Source organism: Xyrauchen texanus, chromosome 25 (assembly GCF_025860055.1).
Source record: "Xyrauchen texanus isolate HMW12.3.18 chromosome 25, RBS_HiC_50CHRs, whole genome shotgun sequence".
Lineage (NCBI taxonomy): Eukaryota > Metazoa > Chordata > Actinopteri > Cypriniformes > Catostomidae > Xyrauchen > Xyrauchen texanus.
The window spans coordinates 41,426,139-41,442,862 of record NC_068300.1 but is presented as its reverse complement, the minus strand read 5'-3'; the positions used below and the strand labels follow the sequence as shown (position 1 = coordinate 41,442,862).

Below are 16,724 nucleotides of genomic sequence, written 5' to 3'. Positions count from 1 at the left end.
CACTCGGTTAAGTTATTTCAGAAGGGAATTATGACTCTTAGCTTGTTATGAAATATTGCTCATTGTAAAATTGCTTATAAATGTCAACTTCTGAAAATTTTTACTTTCTGTGCTAAGAGAGCTATAAATCAGAATTTCAGTAATCCCTATTTTGTTCGGTTTGTAGATTCTAAAATGCTAAAAATGGATTTAGACTCTTTCTGTATAAATTTAGAAAGCTTTTGTTTTATTTATAGCAAACATTGTATTACCGTCTCACAACTTTAAAAATATACAATTTTAGAGCTATAACATTTATAATGAAAAAAATAACAGCAAAAGTTATTTGAAAAACCACCACAACAAAAATAAATCAGTAAAATAAAGTGATAGAGTATGCTTGATCAAGAGTAGATATACCCGTATCAGAGATCAAAACACTAGATTTCCATAGTTTTCCCTGCTCTCAATCACACGGAAACATTAAAGGGGAAACCACCAATCACCAGAGGACCTTTCTGATGTGTCATTAGCACCATAGCTCTTTAAAAAACACCAGCCCCTGTACGGTGTGTGCGTGGGGATCAGACTCCAGCCGGGGTGGTTAATTCCATTATTAGTGTCTTTTCCCTTGGTAAGAACAGACTGGAGTATAATACTAAAGTGAACTAGCATATTGACCCCACACTGAAAGCTTGGCTGAAGGCAGCTAATACATTCAGCTAGCCTGCTAGACTGAAGGTACAAATGCAGTTCATAAGCATGAAACAAGACTTCTATTGTTTTTTTTGTTTTTTAGCATATTCACTAAACACTTGTAATATATTTATATAATTCTGTATTTTATCCAATATTATTTGGATGTTTTAATACTAATTGAAAAGACATACCCTGCAGAAAAAGGCTTGAGATTAGCATAACTAAAAGGTGCATGGCATTACAGATACTTGATTTTTGATTGTCTTATTGTGCATGTAGGGCTTTCCCATCTGAACTTGCATTTAACAGTAAAGCACAGAAGGAAAAGGATTGACAGGCTATTCCATGAGGTTACTTATAATCAAATGCTAAACCTTTCCAGGTGACTTCCCCACTCCTGGTCTTCTCATGGTGAAGATAAGTAAGATTGTTACTGCAGTCTCTCATGCTTGGAGCCTTGAGGTAAATGGGAGCTAGTCTCATTTCCCGACTGGAGCTCGGGGGCGGACCAGTGTCTTTTGCGGGTGTGGGGGCATTCAGGGGGAGAAGGCTGGGCCACGGGGAGAGGAGGAGGAGCAGGTGGAGGGGGCATTCTCTCTGCTGTGTCTGTGCAAGATTCCAGCCCTGCTCCTGAGTGCAGTGACTGGCTGCTGGAGTGTGCAAGGGTTGCCGTTGAGTGGAGTGAAGTGGGTGTGGGAGTCAGTACCAGACACACATCGCCTGTGCTGAGTTGACGGCAGTGCAGGCCATACAGCTGTGCGCTCTGCTGAGGACTGCACGAAGACCAGCCTCGGTCCCGTACGAAAAATGGATACTCTGCTAAGACTGTGAGTAGCTCCTGCCAGCATGAAGATTAGCATCTTAGTACAATTGTAATACCATATAACACATCATAGTCCAAAAAAAAAACCTTGCCAAGAAAATGAACAGAGAAATTAATGAAGTAAATAATTTATGGTTCTTTTTAATCATTTTTATGAACAATTCCTTACAAAATCTATTTGAGGTGGTTGAGTCTCTTATTATAGAGACCCCTAGAGCAACCTGATGTTAAGACTGTATAAATTAGTTTGTTCAAACATGAGTTTGATTCTACCATGTTTTGAGTACTTAGATATCAGACATCAGAAATAATGTTCTACGTGACTTGCTCAAAGAGAAAATGTAGAACGTTTATGATCTTTTAGATTACAAGCCCAAATCTTTAACAAAGTAATATCAAAATTTAAGTTGGGATATTGGGAGTTGTTAAATTATTGTGGGCAAATTAACTTCTCAATAAACAAAGCAAATGTAAAGTCAAGCTTAAGTCAAAACCACCCAAAAAAATGTAATATACACTAATCATTGCGTGTTTGTTCTGCTGTACTCACCTGAGTGTTGTGATCTGTGAGCAGGATCTGCAAGTTGTTGAAGCCATTGGTGGGTCCTGGTGAAATTACCAGAATAGTGCAGGTGCTCAGATGAAACTCAGGCAAAGTGTCAGCACTGCGTAAGAAATCCTCTGTCTTTATCTCCTCCACCTTCTTCAGACGGCCTCCGGCCAGCTCAATCAGGGAACCTTTGGAAAAATGAGGTAGGACTGTAGAAGGGGGCGGGTCAGGGCCAGTGAGCACAGCGACTGCAGGGCGGTAGGACCCTGGAGAGGGATCACATTCTATCTCGGTTCCATGACTTTTGCGGAGGCTGTGCAGGGAGTTCCTTAGGGGGCAAGAAGGGGGGTCTGAGGGTAGATGTTGTGGGTAAGCCTGAGGGTTCTGGTGAGCAGTAGGGCAGAGGGACCCTAGGGCATAGTAGATCTGAGCTCCACCCTTGGAGGCACTTCCACCAAAATGGTCCTGAGAAGCCTTTCCAGCCTTTGCATCTGATACTGGGGACATTGGAGCTTTAAGAGTTTCCTGGGTGTCCCTGTCCCATGGTGAGGAATGTGCACTTGTGCTTTCTTGTAGCAGAAGGCCCCTCCCAGTGCTCTCTTTGGCTGCATCATTCTGCCTCCGGCCATTGGCATGGGAACTGTCCAACCTGGTCATGCTATCGTTCCCATAGTCATCACAAGAGGGCACTCTTCTGCTAGAGCTAAACCTGCTGTCTAGGTCATCAACACCATTGGGCCGTCTTGCTTGGTAGCTGTGGTGGCTGTCAGGGATGGTGTCATGGGGATAGACTGTAGACTGGGGAAGGAGATGGGAAGAGAACAGAGTTGAGCTGTAATCTCGTTGGCTGAGGCTGTAAGGCCATATTTCTCTTGACTCGCCTACGTAAAAACTCTTGAACATGGGCATGGATATCAGTGGCTGCAGACTCATTGGGGGGGTGTCGCCACGCCACCATCGGGAGTGGTGGGCAACCTGGTGCTCCAGTCCCCCTTCTGTACCCCGTCCACACACTGTCTCTCTCCATGATGCAGAGGCCAATCCTTGCCTCTCACCAACCTGGACCGGCACATATGTGTGATGCATAGACGGGGCGTAGGATGCACGCCAGGGCAGTGACAGAGGAAGGGGTAGGAGTGTGGGTGGAGGGGGTGGGAGTAGATTGCCACTCTCTCTGTGACCATCGGTGGAGTGGTAGTGCCTTTGGCTTCGGAGAGGGGCAGGGGGTTTAAAGTCATCATCCGAGGCCAGCTGTTCTGAAGAGCCCTGTCGGGACTCCCGCTTCTTGGGGGGGAGACACTCTTTGCTGCGGTCTGGGCTTGGATTCATGGGGCAATCCCCAGGGCTTGCCGAGCCACACTAGGTTACATGGGCTGCTGAGGAGAATGAGGGGCCAGGAGAGAGACACTTTCTTCTGCTGATCAGCATCACGCACACCACGTGTCACACACGGCCAGGCTCAGAACTCCAACTCACCTGAGAGAGACAACAAGAGAGGGCAAAAATCAACATATTACTGTTTTACCCCTTCTCAGATATATACAGTGGTCCCAAAAAATATTTGAACAATTAGGCCACTCTTTAAAGGATTTAGTTGCATAGATGAAACATCCAAGTATGTAGCTTTTGTTTTTTATAAAACATTTTATAAAAGTATGTTTGTGCTTTTTTTATTTATTATTAAATATTGATATTTGAAATATCAATGACATTCAGGCACTTTTAATGGTGGCTTAAAGGTACACTCACTAATATTCTGAATATGTCATATTGGACTTGCACTGGCACCTAGGAGCATGAATGCACATCATTCAAACACGATTGTTTTCATTTAGCGATTTGCTATATGCAGTTAGCCACGGTTAATTTAATCTATGAGTGAAAGTGTCCAGTAACAGGGTGGTTACTGAGACTAAGGAAGTAGTATTTGGCTAGTCATGGGTTGCAAACATGGCTGCCCCCATGAGGGAACCCTTTCATGTAGAATAAAAAAGCTTGTATAATACTACTGATATGACAGGAGTCTTCATAATCATGTCATGTGAGTGTTCATGATTTTTTGCATAAGTTTCAAAATTACTATTCATTTACACTGGAGTAAATCTTTTTAAATGAGAAAAAAAATACTAATTTCACCTTTAAGTATCCAAATATTTAGAAAGGCCAAAATGAAAAGTGTTTAAGGACTATTGTTCTGTGGTTGTGAGTTTGTAGATTTAAACAATCCAACAGCTTTCAGCAGGAAGCATAAATTGGCCAATTGTACTCTAAACTGATCTAAATATAACTTTCAAAAGAGTATCACCATGGTGCTGCTGTGCTACCAGCCAACACACAAAAACATATTGATTCTCTCTCCCACACATAAATATGGCAAGACACTATATTCCAGTTCTTAGGAGATGGGTTGCCAGTGTTCATTAAGGTGCAGGGCTGGACTGGGAAGACAAATCGGCCTGGGATTTAACATAGTAACTGGCCCAAAAGTTGTTGTGGGGGGTGTTCACTGTCCTTTTCTTCATATCGCGGTGCCGTTTTGTGGTCTGTTCTGCATAACGCGGTGGGTAATTTTAGCTTATCACGGCCCATTCGGTCCGTTTCGTGGCTGACCCACTGGACCGCTCAGTTCTTCCGATGGCCATTCCGCCCCTGATCGGCCCCATAGTGCGTCAGCCCACCGTGAAAATGCCTGGTATGCCAGATTACCAGTCCAGCCCTGTTAAGGTGTGATTGGAATCTCCACACCTATTCCAGAACCTCTCAGTTACTGTTACTGTAGCGATATGACAATTCTCCTCATGGTATTTATATTTTAATTTGCAGACCCTTTTAGCAGTGGCATGTAGTGAACCTTTGAAATTAGGAGGCAATGTGCCATCTCAGGATTCAGTTTGAATGATGAATGAATTACAGGGTAATGATGACCAGTCCAATCAAAGTGAAAACACTGCCTTCTCTCACAATCCCATTCATGCCATGCTTTAGAAGCTCAATGAGATAACAATGAGCTGAAGGGATTCGAGAGAGGCAATGCCTCCCTCTCAAACTTCATCCACGGGTGTGGTTGTTAGACAGTGTAGTTTTAGAAATATGACTTCTTTATTGAATTATTTTAGCTTACATTTCATAATATTTTAATTATTTAAATTATGTACAGTCAGTTGTATTTCTCATCCAAATGTTTTGAGGAGGCACTGCCTCCCTTGCCTCATAGAAAACGTCATTGCCTTTTAGTAAAATGTTTTTGGGCTCTCTGTGAATCAAACCCATAACCTTCAGTTGATCTACAGTTTGCCCATAAGTTCATTATGGGTATGTAAATGCAAAAAAAGATTTAAGCATTTAAGCGTGCTTGTTTCATTCACAGCAACATGTGGCAGAGTTTTTCTAATGTCACTCTGAACGCTCAATATTAGACACTGCCAGAACATCTGGTCTCCTCCTTAACGTATCTGTCTACCACGCTGTCTGTGCGGACAGAACCCAATACCCTTCTGCTGTCTCCATGGAAACTAAGTCCATACATTTACAGTGACCAAAGAAGGTTAAGAGGGTTATATCGGGATTCTCTCAAGAAATGTACGCAGAAAAACACTTTAATACACCCCAAAATAGGAGCAAGCTAAAACAACAAAAGTGAATAAAATAACAGTTGGGTTAGGTTATCCACTCTTGTGCTCACAAGTTGATTGAGTATTCATTTGAAGAGATGGATGAGATAAAAAGACTTGGAGAACTCAAGTTCTAGGGAAAATTATTGGACAGTATGTTTACATGAGTAAATAATGGTAACCATTATCAAGGTTGGTAAGACAAGCATTATTTTTACAAAGATATGAATGTGGAGTAGCCACATGATTACATACCAATGTAAATTTTTTGTATTTGTGTTTATTTTTTAAAGTAAAAATGTTTTTAGTTTGTTTTATCTTGCATACTATGTATGAGCACATTTTCATGATGTAATCTGATCCAAATTCAGATTTTTAGCCATATTTAATGCAGTTAAACAAAAATTTACTCCAGCATACAATTAAATACAAATTCATGTTATTTTTCTCACCTACTGATCTGCCTTGAAAGGATTTTTGTTTTTTTACAGTGTTTTTTGTTTTATTTTTATTATTTTACCACTTAAAAGAAATGTAGAGATTACAAAATATAAGAACTAGAGTGTAGAAAACTGTGTGCAATGATTTTTTTGCACATGAAACAAAGTCATTTATGTGAACTGATATTGTGCTTTTTAAGTGGATATTGTCTATTGAAGGACTTGTACAAATACGTTCAACATAGACTTTTTCATGTTTAAATGGGGTTTTGTTAATGTTTTGTGTTTTTTTTTTTTTTTGTTGTATAGTCATGTTTTCATGTCAAGTGATTTCCTGTTCCCTCATGTGATCTTATCGTGTGTTTCCCCTGTTCATGTGTCTTGTTTTCATTGGTTCATTGTTTGAGTATCTTGTTTATTAGTCTTGTCTTTTCATTGGTTCATGTTTTAGTAGTCTTGTTATCTTGTTATTAGTTTAGTCTTGTTATTGGTTGTCATTGTCATGTGTTTGCCCATGTCCTTGTATTTAAGCCCTCACGTTGTCTTCTGTCATGTGTTATTTGGTGTAACGTCGTCTATATTTGTTTTGTTTTCATGTTGGATTTACGATATTTGGATAGCACTTTGTAAATAAAATGCACTTGGGTTCTCACTAAGTCTTTGTCTTTCTGTCACTGCCTTGCCAGCCAACGTTATAGTCTTGAAAAAGCCTTTATCAACCAATGTGTTCACTGCAAAGTATTTTCAAAGAACAGCTGGTTGTGATGAATTTGATCTCTTTATGATATTTTTAGGTCAAGTACAAGCAAACTTGGAAGGCATCTTTAAAAAACATTGAAACTAAAAGAGTAGAAAACAGGAAAAACACTGATTGATGGGATAGACACATAGAAAAGACAATCCACATCTTTACTGTGTCCTTCACGAAGCACAGGAAGTCAAACTTAATTACAGTAAAACTCAATAGATATTCAAAAATATTTAAGGGGAGCTATTCAGGACTTATTAATATGGTGAAAACACAGGCACTGTTCTTAACTCTCCTAATAGACAACACAGTAAATCAGTAGGCAGTGTTGGGAGGGTTACTTTTGAAATGTATTCCACTACAGATTACAGAATACATGCTGTAAAATGTCATTTGTTATGTATTCTAAATACTTTGGATTACTTCTTCAGCACTGGTAGATTTTTTTTTCACTTGTTTTGACTATAAAAATGCCAGTACAGTAAAACAAAATACATGTTAAAAATACATTCTCTGAAAAAACTAAATGTCTTATGCAGTGTTGTTTCTAAAACAAGATTAATCAAATTGATCTTGTTTTAAGGATTTTTAGAAATCTTTACAGGAAATCAATACAAAAATCATTATCAAGAATATGTTTTTTTACCCTAATATCAAAGGTCTTACTAGAAAAAAACAAAAACATTATGATCCAACATGAATTTTCTTGATAAAAAAATTGGATCATTCTGTAACAATAAAGACTATTAGTATGCAGGGTACCTTTAAGATGCTGACCATTTCATTTGCATATGTGTGTGCTGTGTGATTAGAGAGCTACTCAGTCTGTGTGCAGGTGCAGGAGGATGATGACGGATATGCTCTTCCTGTATTATACTTTTATGTTTTGTGACACTAATGGTTTGTTAATTTTCTCATGTATGAGAAGAGCGTGCAGCCTGTGTATCTACCATTAAATGTATGGAATTCAGACTTTTGCTGTTTGGCTCCATGATATGTCAGAGTAAACCATTATATTCGGGTAAAAGCTTTACAGAGCCTGGTAACGTGCATGTAAAATGGCTAGAAATAGCATTTTAGCTTAGCGTAAAGCTGACAATTTACACAAGGTTTATTTCTATTTCCTCTGATCCAGACTTACATCAAACTTACTTCTCTGTCTGCTCGTATGAATGTAACACATCATAAGAAAGTGAAATATAAGTTACTTATATTTTGTATTTTAAATACGTATTCCCGTTACATGTATTCTGTTACTCCCCAACACTATCAGTAGGTCTACTAGGCAGTTGTAGCCAAAGATGCTGCCAAGCTGATTTTCTTATTGATGAAGCTGGATTGATGGTGATCAATGTGTCTGCAAATCTTGGGAAGCAGAGCTACAAATTTCCCTGCCTACAGCTTCTACATGGCAGAAAATCACTCACCCCACTGAGAGCTTCACCTAATGGAGACACTTTTATTCAAACTGAATCATTGTGAGGTGAAAAACATAACATATGAAACATAAAAGAATGTATATGTAAACTACAGAATTGAAAAATTGTAAACCACTGGAATAACTCTTACCAAAACTTAAAAATGCTTAAACCAGAATAAGCCACACTTTCAGACATTAGTGCAGCGTAGAGGACATGTACCAATTTCACAAAAATAAGAACGTTTCCTAACCTCTAAGAATGCATGCATGCATTTAACGCATCAGATCATGATCCACATGAAAATCTGTGCAGACCCTTACTGTCATTCTAACTACAGAAAACCTGTTATCCACTGGAATGACTCTTACTAAATCAAACTTAATACAGAGTAAACCACACTGTCACAGAGTGAAAAGCACATACACCGACTGTATAAAATTACATTTACCTAACCTACGAGCATGCCTCGAGCATACAAACGCAGTTTTAATGCATCAGATCATGAAAAGCGGTGCTGACCTGATGGGACTGACCTTGATAGGGTGTGATGAGCAGATATCCGTTTTACACCACTCCTTTCTGCAGTTATACACACACACACACTCTCATGTAGATGTACCACTAAGGCAATGGTGTACGCAAATCTACAGACAAACTGTGGAGTCACAACACGTCGAAATGCTTTGAGGCTGACTGTGAAACAGTGTGAGAGTTTGTGTGTGTGCGTGTACACAAGGCTAAGGAAATGAGTAATATTGTGCAGTGTCTGCTATGCAACAGCACACAGGCAGACCAGTTGCTGCTTTCGCCCACTCGCCTTACTTACTGTGAAAGGGATAAACACACATATGCATGCAATAACAGACAGGTAATCACACACAAACACACACAGACACACACACACGCACGCAATAACATACAGGTTCTCGCATAACAGACACACACACAAACCCTCTTCTCTGAACATATGCATTTTCATACGTGATAAGAATGTAAAGAGATAATGATATATGCCCAGATCAAACAAGCTTTCAAACACATCATATGTACATGAGTAGGAGAAACCGAGAAATGAAACTATTGAAAAGGGAAAGAGTGGTATAGTAGAAAAAAAATTTGAAAGAATAAAGTAATGTTGAAAGGTTAGAGGGCAGATAGTTTGCTTGAGTAGGAGAGAAACTAGTTACGAAGACCCAACCTACACAACCCCCCCCCCCCCACACACACACATATTTTGGTCCTTTTGCGTATGAGGACTCTCCATAGACATAATGATTTTTATACTGTATGAACTATAGATTCTATCCCCTAACCCTAACAAAAAACTTTCTGCATTTTTACATAAAAAAAAAATAAACTAATTGTTTAGTATGTTTTTTAAGCTATTTAAATTAAATTAATTAAATTATGGGGACACTAGAAATGTCCTCATAAACCACATTTTTAGCATAATACCCTTGTAATTACCAGTTTGTAACCTAACAGAATGTGCTTGTAAACCACCTTAACCTGCCCCCCTACCCCCCACCCCCCCCCCCCCACACACACACACATTGGTCTACCTATCATTATGAGGACTTTCCGTAGACATAATGATTTTTATACTGTAAAAACTATAGATTCTATCCCCTAAACCTAACACAACCCCTAAACCTCCCAAAAAACTTTCTGCATTTTTACATTTTCAATAAAACATAATTTAATAGTTTTTTTAAGCTATGAAATTTAAATTATTGGGGACACTAGAAATGTCCTCATAAAAAACATTTAAAATATAATACCCTTGTAATAACCAGTTTGAAACCTATGGGCTTTGTAAAAAGTTTCTAACTTCACTCCTTAATATAAGCATTTTTGCCATTTTCTGGACAGATACATTGAAGTCTTAAAAGTCTTGTTCTGGAATATTTCTGTTATTGACAGAAATTTATTGAACAAATATTGCCCCATTAGTTATTAAAAAATACCCTTAAAGAATCAGGTAAACCTCACAGTCTACCTTTATTATACTGTACAATATGTATGCCAGTGTGTTTTTTTTATGTTCTCACACACACACACACACACACACACACACACACACACACAGTTGTGTTTCCATGTTTTATGGGGACTTTCCATAGACATAATGGTTTTTATACTGTACAAACTTTATATTCTATCCCCTAAACCTAACCCTACCCCTAAACTTAACCCTCACAGAAAACTTTCAGCATTTTTACATTTTCAAAAAACATGATTTAGTATGATTTATAAGCTGTTTTCCTCATGGGGACCGACAAAATGTCCCCACAAGGTCAAAAATTTCGGGTTTTACTATCCTTATGGGGATAAATACACTCTCACACACACACACACACACACACACACACACACACACACACACACACACACACACACACACACAAAACTTAGTCACTGAGAAATTTTACAACTTCCCCATGTGACAACTAGCCCTGGTGGCCCTTACAGTTAAGGAGAATTGTGGGGCCTGGGGGCTCAGCAAGAAAAGGCGCTAACTACCCCCCCTGGAGTCATGAGTTTGAATCCAGAATGTGCTAAGTGACTCCAGCCAGCCCTGTGCACACAGTGGAGCATTTTGGATATAATCAGAACTTTGTGCATAACTTACTGTGCTGATGTTTTGCCCCTGTGACTATCATGTGTTTACTTTTGTGCATTCTTTTGTGTGCCTTTTGAGTCATCTAGGCTTGACAGACACTTCTATGGAGAGTAGCCACAGAAATAAATAAACTCCATTTAAAGACAATTTGTCTATCTGTGGAAAAATGAATATCTAAGCTCTTTGAGATAATTTTGTAACCTTTACATCTTTATGCAAAGAAAAACTTCTGTATGGAATCAATTCCACGCCACATATATTTGCAAAAATATAACGTATTGCAAAATTAAACAAAGTTTTGCAAAAGAAAAAAGTATTAAGCAAAAAAAATTATAAAAATGTAACCAAAAATTAAGTATCACAAAAGTAAAATAAAGTATCGCGAGAAAAAAGAAAGTTTTGCAAACAAAAATAAAGAATTGCAAAATATAAATAAAATATAGCAAAAACCAAGATATAATTAATTGCAAAAATCACTGACTGTTGTAAAAGAAACTAAAGAACTTTTATCCTTTTTATCTCTGCAACAGATTTTTAGTGTGGCAAAATCATTGCTGCCATCTTTTTCTTTGCAATGCCTACGAATTATTTTGCAACGCTCCTTTTAATCTGCATTTCCATCACGTGTGAGCTCATGATACCATTTTGCCTTTGTGCTTCACTTTTCTGTGCGTTTCACTTTATGGCACTGTTTTGATGTGGGGGTGGAGTCAGAGGATTGGGCGAACTTGAGTTCTCTTTAAGAAACACATTTTTAAATGATTATTGTCATCATTATTATTATAATATACTTAAGCAATATCACACGAGCAAGAGTACGATATGGCCCTACATCAGCACTGCTGTGATTCGGCCGCATGCACAAGTGCCGTAGGTAATCACAGCAGTGATGATTTAGGGCCATATAGCATGGTTGCGAGTGTGATATTGCTTGTATACAACAGTTCAATGAACAAGTATATTTTAAAAAATTAGGAAAAGCTGAGTACGGTCATAAAAACTCATTTGTGCATGGAATTACTTATGCGACCGATCAGAATCTGCCGTTGCTGGTTCAAAACAAATGATGCGTCCAAGCCTCCGAGACGGAGCGTTTGCAATCACCTGTTGCCACACCCAAGCAGAGATGCTGTCAGCTTTCTGAAGATTAGCTTTTTCAGTGGTAAAATAGCCATCCAAGTGGGGGTATTCCTCTCTATTTTGCGGTAGCGGTGCGCAAGAAAAATCAAATCAAATCACTTTTATTATCACACGACCATATACACAAGTGCAACAGTAGGTGAAAGTCTTGTGTGCAATTCCGAGCAACATAGCAGTCATGACAGTGACGAGTCATATTCCAATTTACAATAAACAACATAATTACACAACACAATATAATATACAATGTCCTCTGCCAATTTAAACAGTATGTATCCAATGTGGAAACTCCGGTAAGAGGAGTAATCAATCAGTCTGTGTTCCTGGATGCGGTAGAGTACTCTCCGCTTCCGACGGCCACAGGCGTTGTCTCGTGTGTCTGGGTAGCGATCACACCGAGGCTGCGTTTGTGGATGGTTCATGTTCTCATTGTGAGAACATGACCATGACAACGTTGTGATCGCGGCTTGCTTACAACCGTAAGCAAGCCACTCCAGCCGACCCCCGCTTCACTCCTTCTTCCCACGGGATTGAGGACGATGCGGCTGGCAATGGTGGCGATTCGGGGATGGTAGCGGGTGCAGCTCCGCCGGGTACGCCCCCTCAGACCACCCGCGCCCCGACACGCTCGTTGACTCCCGTCCCCGCTCGAGGTGGCGGCGACTCGCCTCACAGCCAGTCTGCATACCCTCTTGCGATGGAAGCAGACGAGTTCGCCGTGACATCGGAGGTCGTGGGATCTGATGCTGAGGACTCCTCTGGGCTGCCGCCTTCGGGCTTGCACGCCCAGGAAGAGGCCGATGCACAGATGTCCGATATGCTTTCCCGGGCAGCCAACAGCGTGGGCTTGGACTGGAACCCTCCATCCTCCCCACAGCCATCACGGCTGGACGACTGGTTCTTGGGTGTGGCGCCGCTCACAGCCTCGCCCCCCCGGTTCCATTCTTCCCAGAGGTGCATGATGAGCTGACGTCTTCGTGGAGAGCACCCCTCTCCACTCATCGCACCGCCACTTGCTCGTCCGCCCTCACCACACTCGATGGCGGAACGCGCCACAGATACACGCCGATTGCCCAGGTGGATAGGGCTGTTGCGCTCCACCTATGCCCCGGAAGCACTACCACCTGGCGGGGTCGCCCTGTACTCCCTTCCCAGTCCTGTAGAGCAACATCCTCGCTCACCGCGAAGGCCTACAGCGCTACCGGACGCGCCACTTCCGCCCGGCATGCCGTGGCTCTCCTGCAGGTCCACCAAGCCAAGGCACTGCGAAACATGCATGGGGGTGGCCCTGATCCCGACACGCTGCAGGAACTGCGCTCAGCGACCGACCTTGCCCTAAGAGCAACAAAGGTCACAGCGCAGGTGCTCGGGCAGGCGATGGCCACACTGGTGGTCCAGGAACGTCAGCAATGGCTGGACTTGGTTGAGATGCGTGAAGCCGACAAGACTCGCTTTCTCAATGCTCCTGACTCCCAGTTTGGCCTCTTCGGCGACACCGTTGAGGATTTCGCCCAGCAGTTCTCCCTGGTGAAGAAGCAGACAGAGGCCATTTCTCACATCATGCCTCGCCGCAAGCCTGCCGCCACGGCCCAGGCCCCATCTGCTCGCCGAGTGCGTCCTCCCGTGGCCAGAAGACCTTTTGCTCCGCCTCAACCCGGGCCCAGCTCTCAGCCCCACCGTCGAGCAAACTGCGGGAAGCATACGCCCCCTGTCTCACTGTCTTTCACTGCCCAACCTGTCGCGATGGCTGCACCGGACCATTCGACTCGGTTACGCAATTCAGTTTGCCAGGTCTCCGCTCCCCTTCGTGGGCGTTCATTTCTCCGCAGTGCACGACAGACACGCTCAGTCCCTGCGCGAAGAAATCGCCTCCCTTTTAATCAAGGACACGATAGAGCCTGTCCCTCCAACCAAAACGAAGAAGGGTTTCTACAGCCCTTACTTCGTCGTACCCAAGAAAGGCGGCGGCGTACGACCGATCTTGTATTTGTGAGTTCTCAATCGGACCATGTCCAAACTCCCGTTCAAAATGCTCACCCAGAAACAAATTCTATCTGCCGTCCGGCATCTAGATTGGTTCGCAGCGATGGACCTGAAGGACGCGTACTTCCACGTCTCGATTCTCCCTCGACGTCGACCCTATCTGCGGTTTGCGTTCGATGGCAAGGCGTATCAGTACAAAGTCCTCCCCTTCGGCCTGTCTCTGTCCCCTCGCGTCTTCACGAAGAAGGCTCTTGCCCCACTCCAAGGAGCTGGCATACGCATACTCAATTACCTCGATGATTGGCTCATTCTGGCCTCCTCGCGGGAATTACTATGCGCACACAGAGACCAGGTGCTCAAGCACCTCGGCCGTTTAGGGTTTCAGGTCAACTGGGAGAAGAGCAAGCTCACCCCGGTCCAGAGCATCTCTTTTCTTGGTTTGGAGTTAGACTCAGTCTCAATGACAGCACGTCTCTCCAACGAGCGTGCTCAGTCAGTAATGGAATGCCTTGCTTCCTTCAAGCCAGGCACCGTGGTCCCTTTAAAATGTTTCCAACAACTCCTGGGGCATATGGCATCCTCCGCGGCGGCCGCGCCGCTGGGGTTGATGCATATGAGACCACTTCAGCACTGGCTCCAGACTCGAGTTCCGAGAGGAGCATGGCGCCGCGGCACGCACAATGTGAAAGTTACCACTACCTGCCGCCAAGCCTTCAAACCCTGGACAGACCTCTGCTTTCTAAGGGCAGGAGTACCCTTGCAGCAGGTGTCCCGACGTGTTCTGGTTACGACCGACACTTCCAAACTGGGTTGGAGTGCCGTGTGCAACGGCGCGCAGCCGCAGGCTGGTGGAACCGAGGGCCGCTGCACTGGCACATCAACTGCCTAGAGCTGCTGGCTGTTTTCTTGCCCTAAAGAGGTTTCTTCCGCTAATTCGGGGCAAGCACGTCCTAGTCAGGACAGACAGCACCACGGTGGTGGCCTACATAAACCGCCAAGGCGGAGTACGCTCCCTCCACATTTCACAGCTCACCTGTAGTCTCCTCCTTTGGAGCCAGCAGCGACTCAAGTCACTGCGCGCCACTCACATTCCCGGCAACCTCAATGTGATAGCGGACGCGCTATCAAGACAAAGCTTGCCCAGTGGAGAGTGGAGGCTCCACCCCCAGTCGGTCCAGCTAATTTGGGACAGGTTCGTCAAGGCCCAGGTAGACCTCTTTGCCTCCCAGGAAAAATCCCACTGCCCGCTCTGGTATGCCCTCACAGAGGCTCCCCTTGGGACAGATGCTCTGGCACACAGCTGGCCCGCGGGGCTGCGCAAGTACGCTTTTCCCCCAGTGAGCCTTCTTGCACAGGTGCTATGCAAGGTCAGGGAGGACGAGGAGCAAGTCACTCTGGTGGCCCCCTACTAGCCCACCCGGACGTGGTTCTCGGATCTCACGCTCCTCACGACAGCCCCTCCCTGGCGAATTCCCCTGAGGAAGGATCTTCTTTCTCAGGGACGGGGCACGCTCTGGCATCCGCACCCAGACCTCTGGAACCTCCACGTCTGGGCCCTGGACGGGATGCGGAAGAGCTAGCCGGCCTACCACCGGCCGTTATAGACACTATCAACCAAGCCAGAGCCCCTTCGACCAGGCATCTTTACGCCCTAAATTGGCATCTGTTCGCAGACTGGTGTTCTTCCCGAGCCGAAGACCCACTCAAAGCTGCCAGGTCAGCATATTTTAGTAAACTCATAGAAAATAACCACAACATTCCTAGATGTTTATTCAGTACTGTGGATAAATTGGTTAGGAATAAAGCCTCAACCGAACCAGATATTACGTCACAGCTCAAGAGTAATGACTTCATGAATTTCTTTACAGATAAAATTGAAATAATCAGAAATAAAATTGGAATTATGCAATCATCTGTCATAGCACCTCAGAAAACAGTGTCGAATAATTTCCCTCATGTGCAACTTCAATCCTTCACTATCATAGGTCATGAAGAGCTAACAAAACTTATCGAAACATCAAAAGCCACAACTTGTTTGTTAGATCCTATACCAACTAAGCTCTTAAAAGAGGTATCTCCTGTAATATCAGAACCTCTTCTTAATATCACTAACTCCTCGCTATGCTTAGGACATGTCCCAAGAAACTTTAAAATGGCAATTATCAAACCGCTAATTAAGAAGCCACAACTTGATCCTGGAGAACTTGCTAATTATAGACCGATTTCAAATCTCCCGTTTATGTCAAAAATACTAGAAAAGGTAGTATCCTCCCAAATATGTTCATTTCTACAGAGAAATAGTATATATGAAGAATTTCAATCAGGATTTAGGCCTCATCACAGTACAGAGACTGGACTTATCAGAGTTACAAATGACTTGCTCTTATCATCTGATCGTGCTGCATTTCTCTTCTAGTGCTTTAAGATCTTAGTGCTGCATTCGACACAATAGATCACAACATTCTCTTGAATAGGCTGGAGAATTATGTTAAATTTGTGGAGTGGCATTAGCATAGGTTAGGTCATATTTAGCAGACCGCTACCACTTTGTCTATGTAAATGAGGAATTGTCAAACCAAACAAAAGTAAAATATGGAGTGCCACAGGGATCAGTTTTAGGGCCTCTGCTTTTCTCCATGTATATGCTTCCCCTGGGAGATATTATCAGGAATCGTGGAATAAGTTTCCACTGCTATGCTGACGATAC

The 16,724-nt window shown here is 42.8% G+C and overlaps 1 protein-coding gene across 2 annotated transcripts in view; it reads right to left on the bottom strand.

The window, feature by feature from the left end:
- Positions 1–255: 255 nt before the first annotated feature.
- LOC127618989 (uncharacterized) overlaps positions 256–16,724 on the bottom strand; it is a 111,307-nt gene continuing 94,838 nt past the window's right edge. The window contains exons 1-3 of one of the 2 annotated variants that reach the window (XM_052091701.1): positions 8,805–9,105; positions 2,052–3,527; positions 256–1,516 (exon numbers count right to left, since the gene is read on the bottom strand). In XM_052091701.1, the coding sequence (XP_051947661.1) occupies positions 1,109–1,516; positions 2,052–3,380 (1,737 nt within the window). In that variant the 5' untranslated portion in view covers positions 3,381–3,527; positions 8,805–9,105 and the 3' untranslated portion in view covers positions 256–1,108. Of the gene's footprint in view, positions 1,517–2,051; positions 3,528–8,804; positions 9,106–16,724 lie in introns of those variants that run through there. The other variant, XM_052091702.1, reaches the window with a different exon arrangement.